Raw genomic sequence first — 27,240 nt, 5'->3', positions numbered from 1 at the left:
TGTTTATGTCTAAGAGGTTTGTGCCTATGTTTTCTTCCAAGAGTTTAATGGTTTCATGGCTTACATTCAGATCTTTGATCCATTTTGAGTTTACTTTTGTATATGGGGTTAGACAATGGTCCAGTTTCATTCTCCTACGTGTAGCTGTCCAGTTTTGCCAGCTCCACCTGTTGAAGAGACTGTCATTTCGCCATTGTATGTCCATGGCTCCTTTATCAAATATTAATTGACCATATATGTCTGGGTTAATGTCTGGATTCTCTAGTCTGTTCCATTGGTCTGTGGCTCTGCTCTTGTGCCAGTACCAAATTGTCTTGATTACTATGGCTTTATAGTAGAGCTTGAAGTTGGGGAGTGAGATCCCCCCTACTTTATTCTTCTTTCTCAGGATTGCTTTGGCTATTCGGGGTCTTTGGTGTTTCCATATGAATTTTTGAATTATTTGTTCCAGTTCATTGAAGAATGTTGCTGGTAGTTTCATAGGGATTGCATCAAATCTGTATATTGCTTTGGGCAGGATGGCCATTTTAACGATATTAATTCTTCCTAGCCATGAGCATGGGATGAGTTTCCATCTGTTAGTGTCCCCTTTAATTTCTCTTAAGAGTGACTTGTAGTTTTCAGAGTATAAGTCTTTCACTTCTTTGGTTAGGTTTATTCCTAGGTATTTTATTTTTTTTGATGCAATTGTGAATGGAGTTGTTTTCCTGATTTCTCTTTCTGTTGGTTCATTGTTAGTATATAGGAAAGCCACAGATTTCTGTGTGTTGATTTTGTATCCTGCAACTTTGCTGTATTCCGATATCAGTTCTAGTAGTTTTGGGGTGGAGTCTTTAGGGTTTTTTATGTACAGTATCATGTCATCTGCAAATAGTGACAGTTTAACTTCTTCTTTACCAATCTGGATTCCTTGTATTTCTTTGTTTTGTCTGATTGCCGTGGCTAGGACCTCAAGTACTATGTTAAATAACAGTGGAGATAGTGGGCATCCCTGTCTAGTTCCCGATCTCAGAGGAAATGCTTTCAGCTTCTCGCTGTTCAATATAATGTTGGCTGTGGGTTTATCATAGATGGCCTTTATTATGTTGAGGTACTTGCCCTCTATTCCCATTTTGCTGAGAGTTTTTAACATGAATGGATGTTGAACTTTGTCAAATGCTTTTTCAGCATCTATGGAGATGATCATGTGGTTTTTGTCTTTCTTTTTGTTGATGTGGTGGATGATGTTGATGGACTTTTGAATATTGTGCCATCCTTGCATCCCTGGGATGAATCCCACTTGGTCATGGTGTACGATCCTTTTGATGTATTTTTGAATTCGGTTTGCTAATATTTTGTTGAGTATTTTTGCATCTACGTTTATCAGGGATATTGGTCTGTAGTTTTCTATTTTGGTGGGGTCTTTGCCTGGTTTTGGTATTAGGGTGATGTTAGCTTCATAGAATGAGTTTGAGAGTATCCCCTCCTCCTCTATTTTTTGGAAAACTTTAAGGAGAATGGGTATTATGTCTTCCCTGTATGTCTGATAAAATTCCGAGGTAAATCCATCTGGCCCGGGGGTTTTGTTCTTTGGTAGTTTTTTGATTACCGCTTCAATTTCGTTGCTGGTAATTGGTCTGTTTAGATTTTCTGTTTCTTCCTGGGTCAATCTTGGAAGGTTATATTTTTCTAGGAAGTTGTCCATTTCTCCTAGGTTTCCCAGCTTGTTAGCATAAAGGTTTTCATAGTATTCTCCAATAATTCTTTGCATTTCCGTGGGGTCCATCGTGATTTTTCCTTTCTCATTTCTGATACTGTTGATTTGTGTTGACTCTCTTTTCTTCTTAATAAGTCTGGCTAGAGGCTTATCTATTTTGTTTATTTTCTCGAAGAACCAGCTCTTGGTTTCATTGATTTTTGCTATTGTTTTATTCTTCTCAATTTTATTTATTTCTTCTCTGATCTTTATTATGTCCCTCCTTCTGCTGACCTTAGGCCTCATCTGTTCTTCTTTTTCCAATTTCGATAATTGTGACATTAGACCATTCATTTGGGATTGCTCTTCCTTTTTTAAATATGCTTGGATTGCTATATACTTTCCTCTTAAGACTGCTTTTGCTGTGTCCCATAGAAGTTGGGGCTTAGTGTTGTTGTTGTCATTTGTTTCCATATATTGCTGGATCTCCATTTTGATTTGGTCATTGATCCATTGATTATTGAGGAGCGTGTTGTTAAGCCTCCATGTGTTTGTGAGCCTCTTTGCTTTCTTTGTACAGTTTATTTCTAGTTTTATGCCTTTGTGGTCTGAAAAGTTGGTTGGTAGGATTTCAATCTTTTGGAATTTTCTGAGGCTCTTTTTGTGGCCTAGTATGTGGTCTATTCTGGAGAATGTTCCATGTGCACTTGAGAAGAATGTATATCCCGCTGCTTTTGGATGTAGAGTTCTATAGATGTCTATTAGGTCCATCTGCTCTACTGTGTTGTTCAGTGCTTCCGTGTCCTTACTTATTTTCTGCCCAGTGGATCTATCCTTTGGGGTGAGTGGTGTGTTGAAGTCTCCTAGAATGAATGCATTGCAGTCTATATCCCCCTTTAGTTCTGTTAGTATTTGTTTCACATATGCTGGTGCCCCTGTGTTGGGTGCATATAAATTTAGAATGGTTATATCCTCTTGTTTGACTGAGCCCTTTATCATTATGTAGTGTCCTTCTTTATCTCTTGTTACTTTCTTTGTTTTGAAGTCTATTTTGTCTGATATTAGTACTGCAACCCCTGCTTTCTTCTCACTGTTGTTTGCTTGAAATATGTTTTTCCATCCCTTGACTTTTAGTCTGTACATGTCTTTGGGTTTGAGGTGAGTTTCTTGTAAGCAGCATATAGATGGGTCTTGCTTTTTTATCCATTCTGTTACTCTGTGTCTTTTGATTGGTGCATTCAACCCATTAACATTTAGGGTGACTATTGAAAGATATGTACTTATTGCCATTGCAGGCTTTAAATTCGTGGTTACCAAAGGTTCAAGGTTAGCTTCTTTAGTATCTTACTGCCTAACTTAGCTCGCTTATTGAGCTGTTATATACACTGTCTGGAGATTCTTTTCTTCTCTCCCTTCTTGTTCCTCCTCCTCGATTCTTCATATGTTGGGTGTTTTGTGCTGTGCTCTTTCTAGGAGTGCTCCCATCTAGAGCAGTCCCTGTAAGATGTTCTGTAGAGGTGGTTTGTGGAAAGCAAATTCCCTCAGCTTTTGTTTGTCTGGGAATTGTTTAATCCCACCGTCATATTCGAATGATAGTCGTGCTGGATACAGTATCCTTGGTTCAAGGCCCTTCTGTTTCATTGTATTAAATATATCATGCCATTCTCTTCTGGCCTGTAGGGTTTCTGTTGAGAAATCTGACGTTAGCCTGATGGGTTTCCCTTTATAGGTGACCTTTTTCTCTCTAGCTGCCTTTAACACTCTTTCCTTGTCCTTGATCTTTGCCATTTTAATTATTATGTGTCTTGGTGTTGCCCTTCTTGGATCCTTTCTGTTGGGGGTTCTGTGTATTTCCGTGGTCTGTTCGATTACTTCCTCCCCCAGTGTGGGGAAGTTTTCAGCAATTATTTCTTCTAAGATACTTTCCATCTCTTTTCCTCTCTCTTCTTCTTCTGGGACCCCTATAATACGGATATTGTTCCTTTTGGATTGGTCACACAGTTCTCTTAATATTGTTTCATTCCTGGAGATCCTTTTGTCTCTCTCTATGTCAGCTTCTATGCGTTCCTGTTCTCTGATTTCAGTTCCATCAATGGCCTCTTGCATTCTATCCATTCTGCTTATAAACCCTTCCAGAGTTTGTTTCATTTCTGCGATCTCCTTTCTGGCATCTGTGATCTCCTTCCGGACTTCATCCCATTTCTCTTGCGTATTTCTCTGCATCTCTGTCAGCATGTTTATGATTCTTATTTTGAATTCTTTTTCAGGGAGACTGGTTAGGTCTGTCTCCTTCTCTGGTGTTGTCTCTGTGATCTTTGTCTGCCTGTAGCTTTGCCTTTTCATGGTGATAGGAATAGTCTGCAGAACTGGGACGAGTGACGGCTGGAAGGACTTCCTTTCTTGTTGGTTTGTGGCCCTCCTCTCCTGGGAGAACAGCGACCTCTAGTGGCTTGTGCTGCACAGCTGCGCGCAGACAGGGTTTCTGCTTCCTGTCCGGCTGCTATGGAGTTAATCTCCGCTGTTGCTGTGGGCGTGGCCTGGCTCGGGCAGCTACTCCAAAATGGTGGAGTCGCGTTGGAGCAGGAACTGCTGGGAGGCTATTTATCTCCGTAAGGGGCCTCCCTGCTCCCTGCAGCCCAGGGGTTAGGGTGCCCAGAGATCCCCGGATTCCCTACCTCTGGATTAAGTGACCCGCCCTGCCCCTTTAAGACTTCCAAAAAGCACCCGCCAAAACAAAACAACGCCCACCAAAAAAAAAAAAAGAAAAAAAAATTTTGTTAATTAACAACAAAAAAAAAAGTTTTTAATTAAAAAAAAAGGTGGTCGTTCGTTTTTCTTTATTCTCCGGTGCCAGCCTCAGGCCTCTGCTCACCGGTCTTTCTGCCCTGTTTCCCTAGTATTGGGGTCCCTATCCCTTTAAGACTTCCAAAAAGCGCTCGCCAAAACAAAACAGCAAAAAAGCAAAAAAAAATGGTCGCGTGCTTTTCTTATGTCCTCTGTCGCCCAGCCTCCAGTGCCTGCTCACTGTTCTTGCTGCCCTGTTTTCCTAGTATCGAGCGCCCTGCACTCTGGCCCGGATGGCTGGGGCTGGGTGTTCGGCAGTCCTGGGCTCCGTCTCCCTCCCGCTCTGCCTGCTCTTGTCCCGCCGGGAGCTGGGGGGAGGGGCGCTCGGCTCCCGCGGGGCCGGGGCTTGTATCTGAATCCCCTTCGCGAGGCGCTGGGTTCTCTCAGGTGCGGATGTGGTCTGGATATTGTCCTGTGTCCTCTGGTCTTTATTCTAGGAAGGGTTGTCTTTGTTATATTTTCATAGATATATGTTGTTTTGGGAGGAGATTTCCGCTGCTCTACTCACGCCACCATCTTCCGCCCCAGCTGTCCTATTTTTAGTTTTATGAAGAACCTCCATACTCCTTTCCACAATGGTTGAACCAATTTACATTCCTACCAGCAGTTTAGGAGGGTTCCCCGTTCTCCACATTCTTGTCAACATTTGTTGTTTGTCTTTTGTATGGTGGCCATTCTAACGTGTGAGGTGATATCTCATTGTGGTTTTAATTTGCATTTCTCTGATGATTTGCGATGTGGAGCATCTTTCCATGTGCCTGTTGGTCATCTGAATTTCTTCTTTGGAGCACTGTCTGTTCATATCCTCTGCCCATTTTTTAATTGGATTATTTGCTTTTTGTTTGTTGAGTGTGTGAGCTCTTTATATATTTTGGATGTCAACCCTTTATCACATATGTCATTTATGAATATATTCTTCCATACTGTAGGATGTCTTTTTGTTCTGTTGATGGTGTCCTTTGCTGTACAGAAGCTTTTCAGCTTGATATAGTCCCACTTGTTCATTTTTGCTTTTGTTTCCCTTGCCCCAGGGGGATATGGTCATGAAGAAGTTGCTCATGTTTATGTCCAAAAGATTTTTGCCTATGTTTTTTTCTAAGAGTTTTATGGTCTCATGACTTACATTCAGGTCTTTGATCCATTTCAAATTTACTTTTGTGTATGGGGTTAGACAGTGATCCAGTTTCATTCTCTTACATGAAGCTGTCCAGTTTTGCCAACACCAGTTGTTGAAGAGGCTGTCATTTCCCCATTGTATGTACATGGCTCCTTTATCATATATTAATTCACCATATATATTTGGGTTAATATGTAGACTCTGTTCTGTTCCACTGGTCTGTGGGTCTCTTCTCGTGCCAGTACCAAATTGTCTTGATTACTGTGGCTTTGTAGTAGAGCTTGAAGTTGGGAAGCGAGATTCCCCCAGCTTTATTCTTTGTTCTCAGGATAGCTTTGTCTATTCGGGGTCTTTTGTGGTTCCATATGAATTTTAGAATGATTTACTCTAGTTCCTTGAAGAATGCTGTTGGTGTTTTGATAGGGATTGCATTGAATCTGTAGATGGCTTTAGGCAAGATGGCCATTTTGACAATATTAATTCTTCCTAGCCAAGAGCATGGATGAGTGTCCATTTGTTAGTGTCCTCTTTAATTTCTCTTAAGAGTGTCTTGTAGTTTTCAGGGTATAGGTCTTTCACTTCCTTGGTTAGGTTTAATCCTATGTATTTTATTATTTTTGGTGCAGTTGTGAATGGAATTGTTTTCCTGGTTTCTCTCTCTCTGCTAGCTCATCATTAGTATATAGAAAAAAAACAGATTTCTGCATATTAATTTTGTGTCCTGCAACTTTGCTGAATTCAGATATTAGTTCTAGTAGTTTTGGAGTGGAGTCTTTAGGGTTTTTTATGTACAATATCATGTAGTCTGCAAATAGTGACAGTTTGACTTATTCTTTACCAATCTGAATGCCTTGTATTTATTTGTTTTTTTGTCTGATTGCTGTGGCTAGGACCTCCAGTACTATGTTGAATAACAGTGGGGAGAGTGGGCATCCTTGTCTTGTTCCTGATCTTAGGTGAAAAGCTTTCAGCTTCTTGCTGTTAAGTATGATGTTGGCTGTGCGTTTGTCATATATGGTCTTTCTTATGTTCAGGTATTTGCCCTCTATACCCATTTTGTTGAGAGTTTTTATCATGAATGTATGTTGAGTTTTGTCGAATGCTTTTTCGGCATCTATGGAGATCATCATGTGGTTTTTGTCCTTTTTGAAGATGTGGTGGATGATGTTGATGGATTTTCGAATGTTGTACCATCCTTGCATCCCTGAGATGAATCCCACTTGATCATGGTGTATGAGCCTCTTGGTGTCTTTTTGAATTTGGTTTGCTAATATTTTGTTAAGTATTTTTGCATCTGTGTTCATCAGGGATATTGGTCTGTAATTTTCTTTTTTTGGCCTGGTTTTGGTATTAGAGTGATGCTGGCTTCATAGAATGAGTCTGGAAGTATTCCCTCTTCTATTTTTTGGAAAACTTTAAGGAGAGTGGGTATTATGTCTTTTCTGTATGTCCGATAAAATTCAGTGGTGAATCCATCTGGTCTTGGATTTTGTTCTTGGGTAGTTTTTTGATTACTGCTTCAATTTCGTTGCTGGTAATTGGTCTGTTTAGATTTTCTGTTTCATCCTAGGTTAGTCTTGGAAGGTTGTATTTTTCTAGGAAGTTGTCCATTTCTTCTAGGTTTTCCAGCTTGTTAACATATAGATTCTCATAGTATTTTCTAATAATTCTTTGTATTTCTGTGGGGTGTGTCGTGATTTTTCCTTTCTCATTTCTGATTCTGTTCATGTGTGTAGATCTCTTTTTCTCTTAATAAGTCTGGGTAGGGGTTTATCTATTTTTTTTTTCTCAAAGAACGAGCTCTTGGTTTCATTGATTTTTTTTTCTATTGTTTTATTCTTTTCAATTTTATTTATTCTCTGATCTTTATTATGTCCCTCCTTCTGCTGACTTTGGGCCTCATTTGTTCTTTTTCCAGTTTGAGTAATTCTGAATTTAGACTATTCATTTGGGATTGTTCTTTGTTCTTTAAGTAGGCCTGGATTGCTATATATTTTCCTCTTAGAACTGCCTTCCCTGCATCCCGTAGAAGTTGGGGCTTTGTGCTGTTGTTGTCATTTGTCTCCACATATTGCTTGATCTCTTTTAATTTGGTCATTGATCTATTGATTATTTAGGAGCATGTTGTTAAGCTTCCATGTGTTTGTGAGTCTTTTTGTTTTCTTTGTACAATTTATTTCTAGTTTTATACCTTTGTGATCTGAGAAGTTGTTTGGTAGACTTTCAATCTTTTTAAATTTACTGAGGTTCTTTTTGTGGCCCAGTATGTGGTCTATTCTGCAGCCTTCTTAAATGAATGCATTGCGTTCTGTTTCCTCCTTTAATTCTGGTAGTATTTGTTTCACATATGTTGGTCCTCCTGTGTTGGGTGCATAGATATTTATTATGGTCATATCCTCTTGTTGGACTGACCCCTTTATCATTATGTAATGTCCTTCTTTATCTCTTGTTACTTTCTTTGTTTTGAAGTCTATTTTGTCTGATACTAGTACTGCAACACCTGCTTTTTGCTCCCTGTTGTTTCCATGAAGTATCTTTTTCCATCCCTTCACTTTTAGTCTATGTATCTCTTTGGGTTTGAGGTGAGTCTCTTGTAAGCAGCATATAGATGGGTCTTGCTTTTTTATCCATTCTATGACTCTGTCTTTTGATTGGTGCATTCAGTCCATTTACATTTAGGGTGATTATCGATAGATATGTACTTATTGCCATTGCAGACTTTGGATTCATGGTTACCAGAGGTTCAAGGGTAGCTTCTTTACTATCTAACCGTTTAACTTAACTCTCTTATTAAGCTGTTGTAAACAGAGTGTGATGATTCTTTATTTCTCTCCCTTCTTATTCTTCCTTCTCCATTCTTTATACGTTAGGTGTTTTATTCTGTGCTCTTTTGTGTTTCCTGTGACTGCTTTTGTGGATAGTGGATTTTATTTTTTAGTTGGTATTTGGTTGGTCTGCTTTCTTTGCTTTGATTTTATTTTCTCTGGTGACATCTATTTAGCCTTCCATCTAGAGCAGTCCCTTTAAAATATTCTGTAGAGGTGGTTTGTGGGAAGCAAATACCCCTCAACTTTTGCTTGTCTGGAAATTGTTTATCCGTCCTTCAAATTTAAATGATAATCTTGCTGGATACAGTATTCTTCATTCAAGGCACTTCCATTTCATTGAATTAAATATATCATGCCATTCTCTTCTGGCCTGTAAGGTTTCTGTTGAGAAGTCTGATGAGAGTCTGATGGGTTTTTCTTTGTAGGTGGTCTTTTTTCTCTCTCTGGCTGCCTTTACTACCCTGTCTTTGTCTTTGATTTTTGCCATTTTAATTATTATATGTTTTGGTATTGTGACTTCTTGATTCTAGCCATCCTTGTGGTTGTAAAATGGCATTTCACTCTGTGGTTTTGGTTTGGTTTTTTCCCTGGTGACTAAAGATGTTGAGTATTGTTGCATGTGTTCTTGGCCATGTGTACATCTTTGGATAAGTGTCTATTTTTGAGGAAAAGAGTCCTTTGCCCATTTTTCAATTGGGTTGTCTCTTGAGTTGTACGAGTCAATATTCTAGGTACAAGTCTCTTGTCAGGTACATGATTTGCAGATACATTACTTCATTCTATGGATTGTCTTTTCACTTTCTTGATAGTGTGCTTTGAAGCACATAAGTTTTTAATGTTGCTGAAGTCCCGTTTATCTTTTTTCTTTCATTGGTGTTGTATCTAAGAATCCTTTGCCGAGTCCTTCGCCAAATCCAAGATTAGGAAGATTTACCCTCACATTTTCTTCTAAGAGTCTTCAGTATATTTGCTCCTTCATGTAGGGTTTTAACTCTTTTATTTAGATCTAATACATTTTGAGTTAACTTTATGATGTGGTGTGAGGGCCCGCCATATTACTTTTGCACTTTGTTTTAAAAGAGTACTTTCATTGAGTGTTTTTGGCATCCTTGTTGAAAGCCGGCTGATTCCAGGTGTGCGGGTGTATTTCTGCACTGTCAGTTCTGTTGTGTTTGGCCATATGTCTGTGACTTTGCCAGGACCACACCTGATTGATTACACCTTATTGTGGTAAGTTGTGAAATTAGGATATGCGACCCCTCCTAATCTGTTCTTTTTCAGAATTGTTGTGGCTGTCCTGGGTTCCTTGCAGCTCCATATGAAATTTGGGATGTTATCACTTCCCACAAAGAGGCCAGCTGGGATTCTGTGCTGAATCTCCCCATCATTTTGGGGGGTACTGCCATCCTGACATTTTAAGCCTTGTGACCCATGAGCATGGGATGTTTTTTCATTTATTAAGATATTTTTTTTATTACCGTCAATAGTGTCTTGTAGTTTTCAGTGTATAAATTTTGTACTTCTTAAGCTTATTCCAAAGTATTTTATTCTTTTTCATGATATTATAAGTGGAATTATTTTCTTAATTTCATTTTTGGGTAAACCTCTTCCTTTTTAAAGTATTCCACAGCCTTTCCTCAAACACTTGATCCCTTGTCCTGGACAGATGTTGCTGACAGACAGTGTGTTAGCAATGTGGCATCAATTCCTGAGTGCTTTTAGTCCTTCCTGTGAACAGGCCAGTCAGTGAACCTACTCTTGTGCTCACTTGTCTCTGGCTCTCTACCTTCTTCAATGGTTTTTTGTTTTGTTTGTGCACATGTGTTACAAATGTGTAATAGAAAGCATTTATACAAGCAGGAATTTAATTATCATGACAGCATTCCTTAAAAGCATTTCTCCAACCTGTATGAAGTTTATTTTTTAATTTTTGTAGAGAAATATCCAGGTGAGGTCAGTCACATTGACTTGGTAAGAGTGTGAGACCATTTGCACCCCCATTACCTTCCCAGCCACACTTCCTATCCTCTCCTTCCTGTCTTTCTCAAACTGCAAACATTTTTGCAACTGGTGTGGAAGTGTATTTGCCACTATACTTTATAAAGAGTGGTGATGCTCTGATACAAAGCTCTACCACGGCCTGTGTTTGAGTCCTTCTCTGCCATGGTTACTGTGAAATGTGTGGCGGTCCTGTGTTGGGGATTCCTTTGTAAATGGAAGTGCCAGGAAGGTGTGGCATTATGTGCTGCTGCCTGACAGAACAGCATATTTAGGAAAAGAGTTCAGCTTAGGTTTTCCCTTCACTTCCTTGTTTAACAGAACTGGTAACACTTGCGCATAGGCATTTTACTGTTTGTGTTGAGTGTGGACTGTTAGTCCCAGAGATCAGAGTAGCAGGTTTGGGGTGTGTCATTCAGTGAGAGGATTTATTGTAATACATGACCTGGTCCAGCCCAGGGTACGTGTGAGAATGAGAAGGTGTGCTGCCAGCTGTCGCCCCAGCACTGCTGGCCCAGTAGGGCCTGGGCAGAGCAGAATGGTGGTCGCCCTGCTCTTCTGTATGGGAAGGAGCCTGGCTTACTCAGGAGCCACAAGGGGTTTCTTAGAGTCAAGTCGTAACTGTCGACATTCATCTCCATGTTTTCTCTTTTGCTTTGTCTCTTTGCTGTTGGTGGTGGTGGTTTGCTCCCATTATATGTGTATTCCTGTATTTTACAAAGTTCCTGCCAGGTTGTAGAGCAGTGTTTTCCTTCCCAACAGTCAGATTTTCCTGAGGGTCATATAAAAAGTACAGGTGCCTCAGCCATCCTTGAAGATTCCATCATAATTGGCCTGGGATGAAGTTCACTTAGCACCTATTTTTAAAGTACAGAAAATCTTTTATGTTGAAACTGAGTTAGGAAGATGGTATGTAATGCAATGAAATTGAGGAGAACACTTCAAGGGTTCACAGGATATGACAAGGAATATGTAGGCGTTTTAAGTGTGTAGCACAGTTAGTCATCCCAGTAGGTACTGACTGCTTTGAAATCCTATTTCAAAGTAACCCAAACTATTTTTAAGAAATTACATAATTATTTAGATTTTTTTCTTGGCCATCTTCTTCTTTTACTGCCTCCCCTTAGACAGGTACAGCTAGAGTTAAACCAAAGGAATTTCTGGTTATGATTTTCAGAATCATTTGCACACATCTGTATCTCGGGGGTTGGCACACTGCTTATAAATACAGTGTCACTGGCACACAGCCACACTGTTCACTGACAGCTGTAGCTACTCTTCACGAGACAGCAGCAGAGCTGAGGAGTTGGAACAGAGATCATGTAACCTCAGGCCTAACATATTTATTGTGTGGTTCTTGAAGAAAAGTTGCTGACTCTTGGTCTAGTAACCAAGATGAATTCAGATAGTAAAAAAACCTGTTTTTAATTACTTTAAAAATAGATGTGAGTTGGTGTGTATCTAAAAATTGACTTTAAATTCTCTTTTCCCCTTTAAATGCAGATGATTCACCTCCAGCAGAAAGGGAACCAGGAGAAGTTGTGGACAGCCTGGTAGGCAAACAAGTGGAATATGCCAAAGAAGATGGCTCTAAAAGGACTGGCATGGTCATTCATCAAGTAGAAGCCAAACCGTCTGTCTATTTCATCAAGTTTGATGATGATTTCCATATTTATGTCTACGATTTGGTGAAAACATCCTAGATGTCATCACAAACTTTGCCAAATTTGTGGAACTATTAAATGTATAATTTGTAGACATAAAGACTTGATTGCTTTCCAGTTTAATGAAAGCTTAAATGTCCCTGCGAACCCACAATCTCTGCCAGAAGAACTGGTTTTGTTCTAAATAGTACAAGTTTTTATGTGAACACAAAGCATTTTATGTAAGGAGCTCCTTCCTCTTAAGAAGTCTGTTTAGAAGGGAGTTACTGGCAGGTTTGGTAAAAGTTAAGCTTGTATCATAGTCATTGAAGGCTGTGCCAGACCTTACCCAGTTCCCTTCACTCTTAATGTGCTCTCATTCTGCTGACACATGCAAGCATAGTTCAGTATTTTTGTTATTGCCTTTTTTGACATATATATATATGTATGTATCTATTCCTACCTATCTATCTGTGTATACATATATAATATATATACACACACAGATCTGTGCATGCACACACACACACACACTCTCTCTCTCTCTCTCTCTCTCTCTCTCTCTCTCTCTTCATTGGCAGTCCTTTCTTTGTGGATTGGGATGGGGGTTAAAAAAAAACTTTCTCCAGTTTAAGAGGAGTGCTTGACTCAAGTCAGTCCTATCTAGTATATTACTGCTGTTTGTTTAAAACTCAATTTGGCACAAGAAGCATGTAGGGGCATTCAGCTTGTGAAAATCAGAATTTCAGACACTTTTTCAGTCTGGAGTCTTTATAAGTCCAAACATGAATTAGTTGTGAATACAATGTTCATAATTTCATTATGAAATTTAGTGATGTACATTAGAATTTTACAAAACAAATCTGGGTGAAAGGCTGCCTTTAATTCTAAACTTTGTAAATTGTTTTGTTCACATTTTTTTTATTATCAGTACTTTCTGTTTTTAAACAAAGCCCAGGCACTTGGTCCACACAGTGTAATGCAGATGTATTTTGGACGGCATATTTGGTCCATTATTTGTGCAAATCAGTAATCTGGATTTTTGTACATGGATTTAAAAGGCAACAGTATATCAGCTGTTTGTGTGTATGTGGTAAGTTCCTGGAAGAACGTAGTGGTTTTATATGAGAAATAACAAGTTTAAGAATGGTGGTGTTGCCGTCTAAAGTTCTCTGGGACACTCTTATTTTTATTACTGCTAATACTGGTACATGATATCATCAGAAGACTTTTACCCACAAAGAGTGTCTAGACAAATTCCCAGCTTCAGTCTCCTGACACCTGTGTGGTGCTGTATGTTCTTACCCCTGGTGTGCTGTGCACATGGGTTTTTTGCATTCAGTGGACCCTGCCACATCCGGTCCAGGCGCCTTGTGCGTGTAATTATGTCAGTAGCCCTTACCCATTTCATCCTTTTGTGGCTTATTCCTGTAACTGTTTTAACCAAAACAGAACTGCATAAGTGGTTGGATACTGGCAGAATGACCGTCTACCACTTTGATTTGGGTGATCCCTGGCAATTTGAAAGCTAGGATCAAGGCAGTCTGTGAATCCAGTCTGAGCAGAAAGCTAGACACATGCTGTCAACACCTGAAATTGGAGTGACCTCCATCAGGGCCCTTCTTGATGTTAGAGATTCTGTGGTTTCCCAGCCTCTGTGCACAGTTCACAGGGTGCCTGTTTGCATCCAGGAAGGCATGCCTCATGCTGTGGAGTAGCAGCCCTGCTCCTTGCCCCATGGTGCCCCCATTGGCTGCAGTGTGGCTGTGGCTCCCTGCAGGCCAGTGCCTGGGCGGCTTCTCCTCTCCGTGAGCTCCTGGAGCTCAGACACCCCTCCTGGGCCTGACCAAGTATCATGCTGCAGATCTGCCACCTGGCTTCTTGGTGGCTTTTACAAGAGTCCCTGCATTGAGTCTCAAGACCAAACCTGGCTCCCCAAACCCATGTGACACGTGTGGCCCAGAACATGGCTTAGTGACTTTGGGCTGAAAAAGTCTTGGAAGTATCCTGAGGCTGTGAAACATTTCCAGCGTTATATAAAGACTTGCTTGTGACTTTTCCTGCAAGTACCTGTAGCAGCTTAAACCACATGATTCACTCTCCAGGTGAATGTCGTATTATGATCATTATTTTTATCATTGTTACATTTATTGCCTTTGGGGCTGAAGGAAGGGGAAGGGGTTTTTTTGTTTTTCTATTTTTTTCCCCATTGTCTTTTCTTTTTGGTGGCTCAAACCATACTTACGCCATGACAAATTCTGCTCTTTGGCCTAGTATTCCAGGCCTTGTTTTAGGCTCACATATCAGATCTGCATGCATTGCTTGCGTTTTCCTGGTATCAGAATGTTGGTTCCTTGATCTCAGGGATCCAACGTGAATCTCCAAAATTATGGGACTTGTGACAACACAGGACATGAATCTGTATAAAATGTATTGGCCTTCCTCATTGGCCTGCTCTAGTATTACTGTGTCGTGTGTGCGTGTGTGTGATGTCTGGCTGCCACGTAAAGCTTCAAAGGAGAACCTTGAAAGCAGACCATCCTTCTCTGCATGCTCTAGTCTAAGTAGAATGTTCAGTGTAACTAACTAAAATTGCATGGTAAAGATACTTAGGTTTTTTGTTTTCTTTCTTTGTTTTAATTTGTTTTCATTTTCTGTATATTGCTTCCTGTGCTGTTTAGTGGTTGTAGGATAAAAATGCACTGGTGAAGCAAACGTAGTGCAGACAGAAGGTGATTTTCCAGTCGTGTATGTCATGCAGCATTTGGAGGGACTGTGCATCCTTTAAACAATCACAGTGACTTCTAAACCAGATTTCATTTGTTATTGTTTCACGTGCCAAACCCCGAAGTGCATTGGGCTTGACTCTCTGAACGCTGTTGGACCCTTTAGAGACTGTTTTGATTGTCACAAATTGTAGTGCCTGAAAACATCCTTAAGCTGATTGTCTTAACAAAAATGAAAGTTCTCCAAAGACAAAACAGGAACAACTATTATAACAGAAAATAATAATGGTCAAAATGTCTGTGGTTCCTTGGAAATGCTGCGCTTTTTGTATTTTCCATCAGCAGTTTGAATGAATGTGTATAGTTCAGAGGTCTTCGTGTTCGCATTTTAAAATTAGGTAAATGACCTCATCTTTCAAGCTTGAATTCATTTTTAATTTTAATTTTATTTTATACAATGTGTAGACAGTTTCCTGTTCTCTGCATTTAGAAGTATAAACAATATAAATCTGTTAATTCTGTAAGTAATTTTTATAATTATGATGTAACTATCCTATCCTTAAAACATTTAAAATAAACCCTTTATGTGCAACTTTTGGCTGTAAATTTTGTGCTCATGAGCAAAATGTGATGTGTTAACCCTGCTTGAAAAGTTTTTAAAGTTTGAGTTTGACTTTAAGCAACCTTTTTTCCCTCTTTTTCACATGTAAATATCAGATATACAGAAAAACAAAGAATTAGGGTTTTTATTTGAATGGTAAATAATACAGGTATATACAGAATAATACCTGAAAGGTGAGGGGATGATAATCAATATCCCAGCTACGTAGTCCAGAATATTAATGTGTGTGATTTGATATTGAGAGACATTCATTTATCATAAAATTTTAGACTTAAAAGAATTTTTAAATTAAATTAAAAATTATTTTACACTTCCACATCTATTCTTGATTTGTATACTGCTTACAATTATACTTGTGTGTTTCTTTTATTAATACTTAAATCCTAGTCAGTGAGAGTCTGTAGTGAAAAATCTCCATTTCTCTATGGTAAGGACTAAGAAATGTAGGTAATACTGTGATCTATATGTGCTCTATGTTTTATCATCCTTGGTGAGATACTCAGGTAGAAAGTAGAGTTTATGATGCTTCTTTAATAGATTAACTTTTTAGTGTTTCCATGTTGGGTTTGGCCCAGTGTCCTCTGGTTAAGGCTAGGACAGAACCAGGTCCCTTTCCTGCTTGCCGGAGGGGCCGAGGGAGCCTTGTCTTGGATACCCAGGGGGACGCAGGGGTTGACTCAGGCTCAGGTGGCAGGGGTGCAGACAGCTGTGGAGGAGGTACAGGTCGGGGCACGTGTGCTCACTGAGGCCTCATCTTAGTCTCTTTCCTGATGGTTAGTCAGTTGTGTGTTGAAAGTACAGCTCAGGAAATGTTTTCCCCAAAAGCAACAAAGCAGGTTTATATTGAGTGGAACCTGGTGAGCAGTCCTCCATGCCCAGTGGGCCCCTTGGTGCTGTCACAGCTCTGTGACATAGCGGCCCCGTGGTCAGGGAGCACTGGCAGACTCCAGTCAAGCACCCACACCCAGTATTTCCTTCGGTTCTTTGTCCTGTGAGGGACGTGCAGCTTCTCCTGCTCTGTGGCTGGGGAGATGGGGAGGGCCTCGCCCAGGATCCCAGAGGCCCTGAGGCCTGGTTCCCGGTGCTGTGCCCAGGCCCCGGCTGCTGTAGGGGAACCTCAGGACCGAATGGCCTCAGCAGGGTGAGTTTGCTCGTCTCGGGTGGCATCCGTGGATGCTTGTGTTATGAACTTACTTTATGAGTTGACAACCAAAAGTGTTGTTATTTCCAGATTGCCTTAATAAGAGGTTTTATACAGTCTCTCTGCAGTAAGAATTAGACCCCAAAGTTTTTTTTCCCCTGCTGAAGAAATTTGTCATCACAAGATTGTAGAAATTATGTCATTAACATTGTTGTAATACACAGTTCTCATCCGCAATTTCTGTAGTATTTGGTTTGTTCTGTATCATACATTGTAAGCTTTAGGGCTGCTGAGTTGAGAATTGGGTTAATCAATTTCCTCTCCAGACATTCTTAGGTCATCTCTGTCTGCCCTTAAATTGGTTGTAAAGCTTCGGGTGTCACAGTGGCAGATGGTTTTTGGGTATTGTGTTGGCACATCATTTTGCCTAAAAATGACATGATATTCATTCTGCTTAGTTTTTACTGAGGGCGGTAGACCAGGTAGTGTGACTCCCCCCATCACTGGTGATGGTGACACTGAGTGCAGGCCGGTCCCTCGTTCCTTTCTCGCTGTTCGCTGGTGAGTTGGCTCCCCCCTGTCCTCATCCTCCTGCATCTCTTAAATTTAACCTTTAGAGATTGACATTCTGGGTAACAGGAGAGCCTGAAGCACTGGGTGAACTACCTAAAACCCTTTACAGGGCCAGCACATCATGCACAGCTGTGAACTGTTTCTGTGCTGCAACTTCTGAAGCAGGTGAGGAGGAGGAAAGGACAGATGGAGACCTTGAAAAACTGTCTTTGGCGTAGAGTCTCGCACATGGGATGGGAGCTCAGCCTTCCGTGCTCCCATCACGAGTGGATTGCTAAATAGTGTCAGAGCTTGGCCTTGAATGTGTTCTGTGTCTGTCATCTTCTGTGTGTCATGCGCGTGCCCGTGTGACAGGCTGTGGGCATTCCCACCAGAAAGGAGGGTAGCCCCAGGGACTGTGGCTCTCCAACTGAAAGTGGTTCTTTCTTGTGCACTGTTTATGTGCATGTGTCTCTTATTTACTGGAGACTGGTTGCAAAAGTTGCTTTAAGTTGTCCTGTAATACTATATGATCAGATAGTTTTAACCACTGGGTTTGTGTCTTAATTTACCCGAAGTCTGCTTTGTCACACTAGGAAGAACAAGACTGGCCATTTTCAGAACATTCCTGCAGGGGAAGCAGTTTGTTAGGACTGAAAACAACGTCTAAGGGGTGGAGTCCATGGTCTGCTGCTGGAGTAGCTGCTGGGAGCAGCTGAGCGGACGGGCACATCAGGGCCCAGGAACTGAAAGTTACCAGTGTTCGTTCATTTGGCTCACACATACTTGTTGGAAATGTCTCAGGATGGCATCACTGGCCTTTTTTATTTTGGTAATTGTATTTTTGAAAAGTTCATGCTCTGATTAATCATGCTCGTGGTAGATGACAAGAGAGTTTTGTGGTGGTACTGCGTATGCTATGTGTATCAGTCAGCTTTGGCTGCTGTAACAAACAGCCGGAAATACAGATTTCTGTGCCAGTCTGGACGCTGGAAGCCTGAGATGAAGGGGTGGGCAGGGCTGGTTGTCCTGAGATCTCCCTCGTGGTGCAGATGCATTCTCCTCCCAGTGTCTTCATGGTCATCCCTCTGTGTGACTGTGTCCTACTCTCCCCTTCTCATAGGGATGCTAGTCAGATGGGGTTAGGTTCCCCTAACCACATCACTGTGCCTTAATGTTCTCTGTAAAGGTACCATCTCCACACACTCCACTCTGAGTACCAGTGCTCAGGACTCCACTGATGAATTTGAGGAGCATGATTCAGCCCATTGTGCCATGTTAAAATTTAGTTAGGCTTTCTTGTTGCCAGCCCTTCAGTGGAAAAGGAATCAGTATTAACTGGGTGTCACTTTGACACAGGCTCATTATTTTTAAAATAACATGAGTGCTCTAGTTTGGTAGGAGAGGGGTGTTCTGAAAAGGGCACTGCCAGAAGAGCCGAGTGGCCCAGGGCTAGGCGTAGCTGTCCGAGCCTGCTCTCCAGCCAGCCGACTGGCCTTTCTCAGAGGCTTCCTCGCTTCCCCACAGGGAGGGTCCTGCCCTTCTCAGAGGATGCCTGTGAATTCCCAGGGCAGAGCTGCTGGGGGTGCAGTGCCGACCTGAGCCCACACACAGGGACAAGCCACCATGCTGGCAGTATGTCTGGTGCTGGCCTTGGAGGGGCTGCCCTGTCACTTAGACCGGGCCATGTTCTGCTTTGGTTTTTGTTCATAGGGCACTTGAACCATTAGTTCCACGTGGTCTGTTCGTTTACCATCATTGTCAGGAATATTTCCATGATAAGCACTGTTGAAATGTTGGTGGCTGTCCCATATTTTCTCTCTCACTGTGACAGAGAAGCATGCTATAAATGCAACCTTTGTGAATAAAGGCATCTCTGCCTTGCTCACGTGTTCAGTCATCACAGCAGCTACAAGTGTGGACCTTCCTCTGTAGTGCTCTTGTGTAATGTGGTACTGGGGGGTGGCAGTGTCATTGGTAACCCCAGGAGCGGCGACTTAAGTAGCAGGCCCACATTCAGAAGAATGTATTGCTGCTGGAGAAGGAAGTTGTATTCTTTAAACAAGGCCAGTTACACCTTGTGAAACGTGGCTGTTGTTTTATGGTAAGAGAGTGATGGTCACAGTCCTCATTTCTACCCCTAGGTAGCCCCGGATGTGCTCTGTTTAATTACTGCCTTTCCTTTCCCTGTTATATTGTCTGAAATTGATCTCTCATTGGGAAAGTTTTAAGAGTTGATTATGTTCTAGGGGAAAATATTTGCAGGTGTTAAAATTCACTCTGCCTTTGACATTCTGTCATTAATTACGTTTCTGGCACGGACATTTAACATGGGTCCCCACCCGCGGTCCGGGTAAAGCTGGCTGCCTTATTTAGCTTAACGGCAGCAGCTGCTGCTTTAATGTCTGTCCAGAAGAGCCTGGGTCAGGACGGCCGGGGCCGCAGCGGCTGCTGGGGCGGCTGCGCTGTTGCCAGTTGACCCGGCCCCGGGGAGTGTGAGGGGCGGCAGCTTCTGTTCTGAGGAAGCGGAGGTGGCTGCAGGCCGCCTGCCTCTGGAGGGCACAGGCTCCATTCCTGCCATTCCTGAATCACTCCCGCAGGCGAGGGTCTGCCTAGGCTTCTCCAGGGTGGGATTTCAAACGCTGGTATCCCAAAGGTCTTTAATGGTGACTTGGAAGCAAGGCAGACCCCACCGGCTTTGATGGCGTTCAGATTGCAGCAAAAATGTATTTTGTAATCTGAGTCCTTTTATGGAATCCTCAAGTCTTTTAATGAAACAAAACAGGTATTCGTAGTTACTTGGAACTTGAGAGTTCCAGAATCTTTGTGAATTTTTAAGCAGTCCTGAGGAAGATTGCTCTGTGCTCCCAGATGAGCGTGAGTTGACGGGGCGTACCACCCCCTCAGACAGCAGGGAAGGTCCGGCTCAGGCCTGTGCTTCAGGCCGGTAGGTCACTCGGTGGCTCTGACGGGGCCAGGGGGGCCGTGCTTTGTGCAGCCGCACTTTGTGGGGGACATTCGCGAGGCTGACACGCCAGCCCCAGCAGGGGTTCAGGGTCTAGTCACAGTTTGAAGACATTTCTGTCCCTCAGTTTCTTCCTTGGCATTGCTTTTTCTTAGCATCTCTGAACTTCTAATTAGCTTAGCCAGAATAATAAGATGATTCACTATTTCTTTGAAGCACTTAAGGAAGATTAACTTGTTTTCCAAAAATGGCTCAGATTAAGTGACAGTCCATGTTGCATATAAAGCAAGCAGGAAATTTGATGGCTAGCAAGCTTGGTCTTTTCTGCGTGCAGCCACATCCCAGCTCTGTGCTGTTTGCCTGGTCTAGTGAGGGTCCTAGACCAGCAATCACACGTGGGCTCAGGCTGATAAACGTGGGACTGAGGAAGGCGGTTGTTATTGACCGGGGTTCTCCCCCTGCTCCGTGTTCCAAGGAGGAACTTAGGTCTGACAACTGCCCTTCAGCATTTTAATTCTCTGTGAAGCCACAGTGGTGCGGTATAGCCTTTAGGAAGAAAGAAAACAGAGAAATAACAAATTGCAACATGTTCTCAGTTTAATCACCACTCTCCCAGCTGACGGGGTGCTAATACTTTGCAACCCTCGGGGCCGCCTGCCCGCCTGCTCCAGGGAGGCCGTGTCCCAGCGGGAGCGTGCAGCCATGGTCCAGACCTCCGGGTGGGCGGGGTGCCTGCTGCCTCTCAGCTGGCATGTGTGCACTAGCCCCGTCGTGAACCGCAGGATGAGCTTTCAAGTTGTTTCCTGTTAATGATCACAAAAATCCAAACCTTGTAGTCTAGTTTCTATGTTTTTATAATCTAAAATGTCCTAAATTGTCATGTGTTTTCTCACTATTAAAAACCGTTCTCGTTAGAGTGTCAGGTGGGCGGAATGTCATGAGGAAGTATGCGGGGCAGTTTTGGCTAGACGCCTGTCCTGTGTAGCTGCGTGGATGACCCAGCTAGATGCAGCTCTGGACTCCTCTCTGCCTTCTTTGGGAAAAAGACCAGTTTGCCTTTCTGGTGGGGACATTGTAGGATTTAGTGGAAGTCAGAAAAGTTTAAGTATTTTAAGGAAAGAGACTATAAAAATGGAACTTCTGTAAACCAAGGTTTTTTAATGTTTTCCTTGGGCTGTACAAAGACTTGTATGTTGGCTTAATAATTAATTGATTCAGCACTGAACTAAAGGTAAATGAGGAATTTTTCAAAATTGATTTGAGAGGCCAGTATAAGGACCTGATTTATTCCTGAGGCAAATTGTTACTTTTTCCAAGAAAATGAAATTCCTTTAATGACCATATTACCAAAATTCTTTTGCACTGGTGAAACCAGAACTGTCTATAGATTATGGTAAAACTGGCCTACCTTTACTAAGGATCCTTTTTGAGAATCATGTTAATACATTTTGGTGCTTGATTTATTTACTTTTCATGATCTTTACACCAAGGTTTCAAGAATCTTGTGTCATGGTTTTTCAGAGGGGTGGCTCCTAGTTCACTGGGAAGTAAACCCAGAGTTTCCTTTTGAAAAAGTTCTGGGTTGGGGTGACTTTGAGAAGAAAACTTCCCCTAAAGGGATATACGTGAAAGGTCATCACTGAGAAAGGGGCAAGATAGTTCATACTCTGCTGGTGCCCTTCAGCCTCAGAAGAAAAACTCCAGGCAGCTTCACCCGGGAGTCTGTCCTTGCCTAGCTGTCCCCTTCGGGCCCTCCACCAGCCCCAGGGCACCCGGTGAGGCACGGCACAGTCAGGAGGCAGCCCAGGGGTGCACTGACCCCCGGCTTGACATTTCCATAACGTGCTGCCGCCATTAGCCACCCGATAGAGTGGTGGTGCTGTCACCAATCACGGTTGCAGACAGGGAGTAGCCCAGGCCAGTGGAGTCCCTGGTGAAGATGACTGTTCCTCCTGCTGGATGCTGAGACGACACCCAGCCTGCAATGTCAGGCTCCTGCTACCAGCCTCCCTCGGCTCCTTCCTCGTCAGAAGCACTGCCCTCCAAGAGCTGTCCAGACCGTCCATCCCAGTGTCCACTCCTGAACACAGGCAAGAGAATCACTTTGCATGCAGGTCTGTGCGTGCCTGCATCTCAGCTACACTCCTGTTGTGCATTGGCAGGAGGCCATGAAGGACAGAGGAGCCAAATCCGAATCCACAGCTGGTCCTGCGTGGCTCCCAGTGAAGGGCATGTGTGTTGAGTGTGGGGTTTGCCGTGGCAGTTTGGAGCCCTTTCATGGTTTAACATGGGAGTTCTTCCTGAGTGGTGTCTGGGAATGCCAGCGAAGATCTGACTGTCCCCTTCCACCTTAGCATCATGCATTGGTGACCAGGGATGGCAGAAGAAAGAGCCCAGGTTGCCTGTTGGAGCAGGCACCAAGTAGTGAAATGTCCTGTAGGCTGTTGGGACCATTTCCTCTTCCACAAATGAACCCGTTTCCTCCTCCCTTCTGTTGCCCTGTCAGCAGTTAACACATCCTTTCAAAACCTCACTGCACATGGCTGCTTGGGAGCCCAAATGAGCCCCTCCAGAAATTCAGGTGCTACCTCATGTCTTTAAAAGGTGTGTTAGTGTGCTTTCCCCTGGTGCCTTAATCATGCTGAGAACTCTGCGGTGAGCTCTCTACTCCTGGGGGCAGCAGGGGCAGCAAAGAGCCAGGGCAGAGCATGTGAACTCGGGTAGTCTTCAGGAATGGATGGTCCTTCAGAGTGATCAGCAAGAGTGACAAGTGGCTGTCACCCATCTACCCAGGCTGGTGTTTCTGAGGCCGTGTGTGCATCAGCAGGGGAACAGCCAGGTGAGGGTGGTAAAAAGGCAGAATCCCAGGCTTCATGTAGACTGAAATCGGGGCCCAGGAAACTGCAGCCTGAGAGGCTTCCTCTGAGTAATTTTAGGCACATTCAAACTAGAGACTGAGGGTCTGCGGTCTTAGGCCTAGTAAAAAGTCATGGAATCTTTCGTTGTTTGATATTTGCAAGGCTGTATTTCAGGGATGATGAGAAAGTGCTTTTACATTTCTAACGACCAAAGTTTTATATCAATATATCCTTACTATTCTTAAAAGACCTTGGAACTGTGCAAATGATTAAGGTTGGTGCATTTGGGGCTCTGTGGATGTTTCCAGGCTGCTCAGATCACCAGCACATGGCATTCTTGAGTGTCGCCTGTTACAAGCCAGGCTGTGCTGGTTCTGCCTCTGTCCTCAGCCAGGTGACCCTTGTCCACAGTGGCCGTTCAGAACGATTTCCTGATGGAAAACAACCTTCAGGCTCCAGCAGCCAGAGGCCTGGGTAGCTCCATCTGAAATGAAACGCGGGTAACGTTTAGAGTGCCTCTATTCTGTTCCTGAAAGGATACCCAGTAAGATTTTAAACAAAACAGAAAGAAACCCTGCAGGCCAGGAAATACCTTGTACCAAAGATTTTCACCTGCAGGATGCCTCAACCTGTCACCCACTAATTTAACTCAGGAAAAAGGATTGATGCCATTTTATAACTTTGGAAGATACATGTTATTTATTATAAGAAGCTACTTCATTGTAGGAATGAAATAGTATTTCATCACAATTCACTTGTCATGTACTCTTGGAGTTTCTCTGAATAATGACCTCAACTGTGTGTTCCACAGAATTCCTATTTGTCATTAAGAGTCTGGAATTCAGTCTGTAACTATCTGAATTATGACATGGGAGTGTGTGTGCAATGGCTTAATGCCAAACACAACCTGTTTACTTTAGAGATAGCTCACATTAGTCTGATTATTAGACTATATGTGATATATGTGTAGATAGAGATCTTAGTGTGCTTCATGTTACATTATAATGTATCATTCTATTTTTTTAGGATCTGAGATACAGAGCTTGAATTGGTTACCTAATATAACCTGGATTTTGCATTACATTCCTTGTTACTTCTCTGGAAGAGTTTGAATTTTGCAAAAACTACAATAAATGATCACTAAAGAGATGTTTGTAAAATAAATTGAAAAGCACTTTTTAATAAGTGTTAATCATAACAATATATAAGAATTTATGAGATGCAGCTTAAAAGAGTTTTCTCAGGGAAATTAATAGTTGTAAATACCTCTGTTAAAAAGATCTCAATTGTCCAAGCTTTCACCTTAAAAAACTAGGAAAAAAAGCAAAATGAAGGAAACAAAGGAAGAAAGAATAAAAGTTAGTTTGGAGATCAGTGAAATAAGAAATAAAAACAAATAAATAAAAATCAGACCAGTGGTTGGCTCTTTGAAAAGATCAAGTTTGGCAACCTTTGGCTACACTATCCAAGAGAGAGAAGACAGAAATTATCATCAGGAGTGAAAGACAGGACATTACTTCCAATGTAGAGAATTAGAAATTAGAGAATTATAGGGAAATACTGTGAATAACTTTATGCCAACATATTAGAAAACTCAAGTGGTATGGATAAATCTTAGGACACAAACTATTGAAACTTAAGATGAAATAAATTCTACGAGATCCATAACAGAATTTGAGCTAGAGATAAGACTTCCCATAACTGAAGTCTAGGACCAGATAGCTTCACTTGTGAATGCTACCAAACATTCAGAGAAGAAACACCACCATTCATAGACTCAGAAAGTAGAAGAGGAGGAACACTTGCCAGCTGTGTGCTGTGAGGCCACCACTTCCCAATACCAAAGCAGAAAACAACATACCACCTCTATGTCTCTATGATTACACAGACAAGAATCTTCAAGTCCAATGATATACAGGAAGGCTTCGGTATGGGACCAAGTGAGATTAAATGCAAGAAACCCAGTTGGTGTGTCCTGCCATGTTAATAGATGCAAGGACAAAGGGCAAAAGCCATCTCAAAAGATTTTGACAGAATGTAGCATTCATTCATGATCAAAACTCAAAAAATAGAATTTGCTCAACCCAATGAAAGGAACCCATAAAAAGTCTACAGCTAACATGACACTTAATGGTGGAAGAACAGCTACACTCACTCCAGGATCTAGGATGGCAGAGGTATCTACTCTCATCCTATCTATTCAACATTGTACTCTAAGTTATAGCCCTGCAGTCAAACAAGAAAAATTAAAAGCATCCTAGTGGAAAAGGAAGAGAAGAAATTGTATTTGCAGGTGACATGATTCTTTGTCAAAAATCTTAAGGGCTAAAGAGTTCAGCAAAATTGCAAGATCTGTATACAAAAATCAAATGCATTTCTATATATTCAGTGAATATCTGAAATGAAATTTATTCCAGCCACAATAGTATCAAAAAGGTTAAAGTACTTGGGAATAAATTTAATAGAAGTATAAGATTTTACACAGAAAACTGTAAAATACTGCTAAGAATAGTTAATGAAGATTAAATAAACAGAGAAACATTCTGTGTTCATGGCTCAGAAGACTCAGTATTAATACACAGTCCCTGTCAGAATACCCGCAGGCTTTGTTGCAGGAATTGGCAAACTGATCCTAAAATTTTTACGGAAATGGAAAGGATTCATAATAGGCAAAACATATATTGAAAAATAACAAATTTGTAGAACTTCTGATTTCAAAATTAAATCTACAACAATCAGGATAACATTGTACTGGTGTAAGGATATATTGAGAAAATCCAATGAATCTCCATCTCAGTGAAGCAATCGAGAGTCCTGACATTAGCCTTAAATTCATGGTCAGTTGGTTTTTCTCAGTGGTACCAAGAATTCAGTGGAGGAAAGATTGCCTTTTTAACAGATGCAGCTGGAAGAATGGGACATCCACATGCAAACGGGAATTTAGACCCTTCATTATACATAAAAATGAACTCAAGATGGATCACAGACCCAAGTGTAAGAGCTGAAAGTATGGAACTTAGAGAAGTTTTCATGACTTTGGGTTTGACAAAGATTTCTTATATACACCAAATGTATAATCCATAAAAGGTAACAGAGATAAATTAGACTTCATCAGAATTGAAAGCTTGTGTGTGTCATTAGACACTTAAAGGAAATGAGGAAACAAGCCACAATCTGGAAGAACATACTGCAAATCCTATGGAAGGATCCGTTTCTAGAATATATAAAGAACTCTAACAAGAAGGCAAGAAGAACAAGAAGTGTGCAGAGGATGTGCATAGACTGCTCCCCAAGAAGGTGTGCAAGTGGCCAACAAACTCCCAAAGGTCACTGTCCACTGTCCTCGGGCATGCAGGGGAAACGGAGGCATCACTTCCTGTCCCGGAGCGGCTGGCATCCAGAGGACAGGCGATGGTGATGCAGTTAAAGTTGCAGAGCAGCAGCCCCCCTTTTGCAAAGCAGGTAAGCAGTTTGCTAAAAAGTTAATATAAATGTACCATAGGGCTCAAGGCTCCTATATGTGAGTTGAAAAGATGTCTAAGAAAACTTGTGACCAGATGTTTATATTCCTCATAGTTCAGAGCAGAAATAATCCAGATTCCCACCAGCCAGGGAGTAGACACAGTATGCTGTGCCCATATGATGGGACTGCTGGGGAGAGGCATCCATGGGTGCCAGCAGCCGGTGGGGAGGCCATGCAGTGTGACCGCATCTCTGTGAAATGTCCTACAGAGGACACTGGCCTGAAAGTGGGGTCCTGGTTATGGGCGGGCCAGGCATGGGGCCACCTGCATAGGAGCAGGTGAGGGAACCGTGACCTTGGGTGTGGTGGTGGGAGCACAACTCCATAAGTTGGCTCAAGCGGGTGCTCACCTGGTGTAGACAGTTCATGATATGTGTCCATTAGACCTCAGAGAAGCTGCCTGAAGACCCCTGAGACAAGGCCGACTTCCAAGAAGGGAAGGCAGGCGAGTGGCGGGTCTGGTGCTGTCTGGTGGGTGTGAGCCCATGGGCAGACCCACTCTGGTGCCATGGTTCTAGGCAGAGCCTGGGGGCAGCAACATGTGAAATGGCGATACTGCCAGTGGCACTGGCCTCCCTGGTGCCGGGTCACACTCTGGTCATGCTCTTGGCTGCTAATTTGGGCTGTCATCTTGAGCTGCCCCCAGAGGCCCTGATGACTGTGTTTGGAGATGACATTGAAATGGCAAGTTTGCAAACATGGCTCAGCTGGAGAAACATCCCTGAAGAGGCTGTGGCCCCAGGCAGAT

General features: G+C 42.3%; 1 protein-coding gene across 6 annotated transcripts in view; it reads left to right on the top strand.

The window, feature by feature from the left end:
• The window catches only part of SPIN1 (spindlin 1), a 98,727-nt gene extending 83,304 nt beyond the window's left edge, over positions 1 to 15,423 (top strand). For all 6 annotated transcript variants that reach the window (XM_036896894.2, XM_036896898.2, XM_036896895.2 and 3 more), the window contains one exon: positions 11,966 to 15,423. In XM_036896894.2, coding sequence (XP_036752789.1) covers positions 11,966 to 12,165 — 200 coding nt within the window. In that variant the 3' untranslated portion in view covers positions 12,166 to 15,423. The remainder of the gene's footprint in view (positions 1 to 11,965) is intronic.
• Positions 15,424 to 27,240: the final 11,817 nt, after the last annotated feature.

This window comes from Manis pentadactyla, chromosome 3, assembly GCF_030020395.1.
Source record: "Manis pentadactyla isolate mManPen7 chromosome 3, mManPen7.hap1, whole genome shotgun sequence".
NCBI lineage: Eukaryota > Metazoa > Chordata > Mammalia > Pholidota > Manidae > Manis > Manis pentadactyla.
Note: the sequence above shows the minus strand (reverse complement) of the source record. Positions and strands in the feature narration are given on the sequence as shown.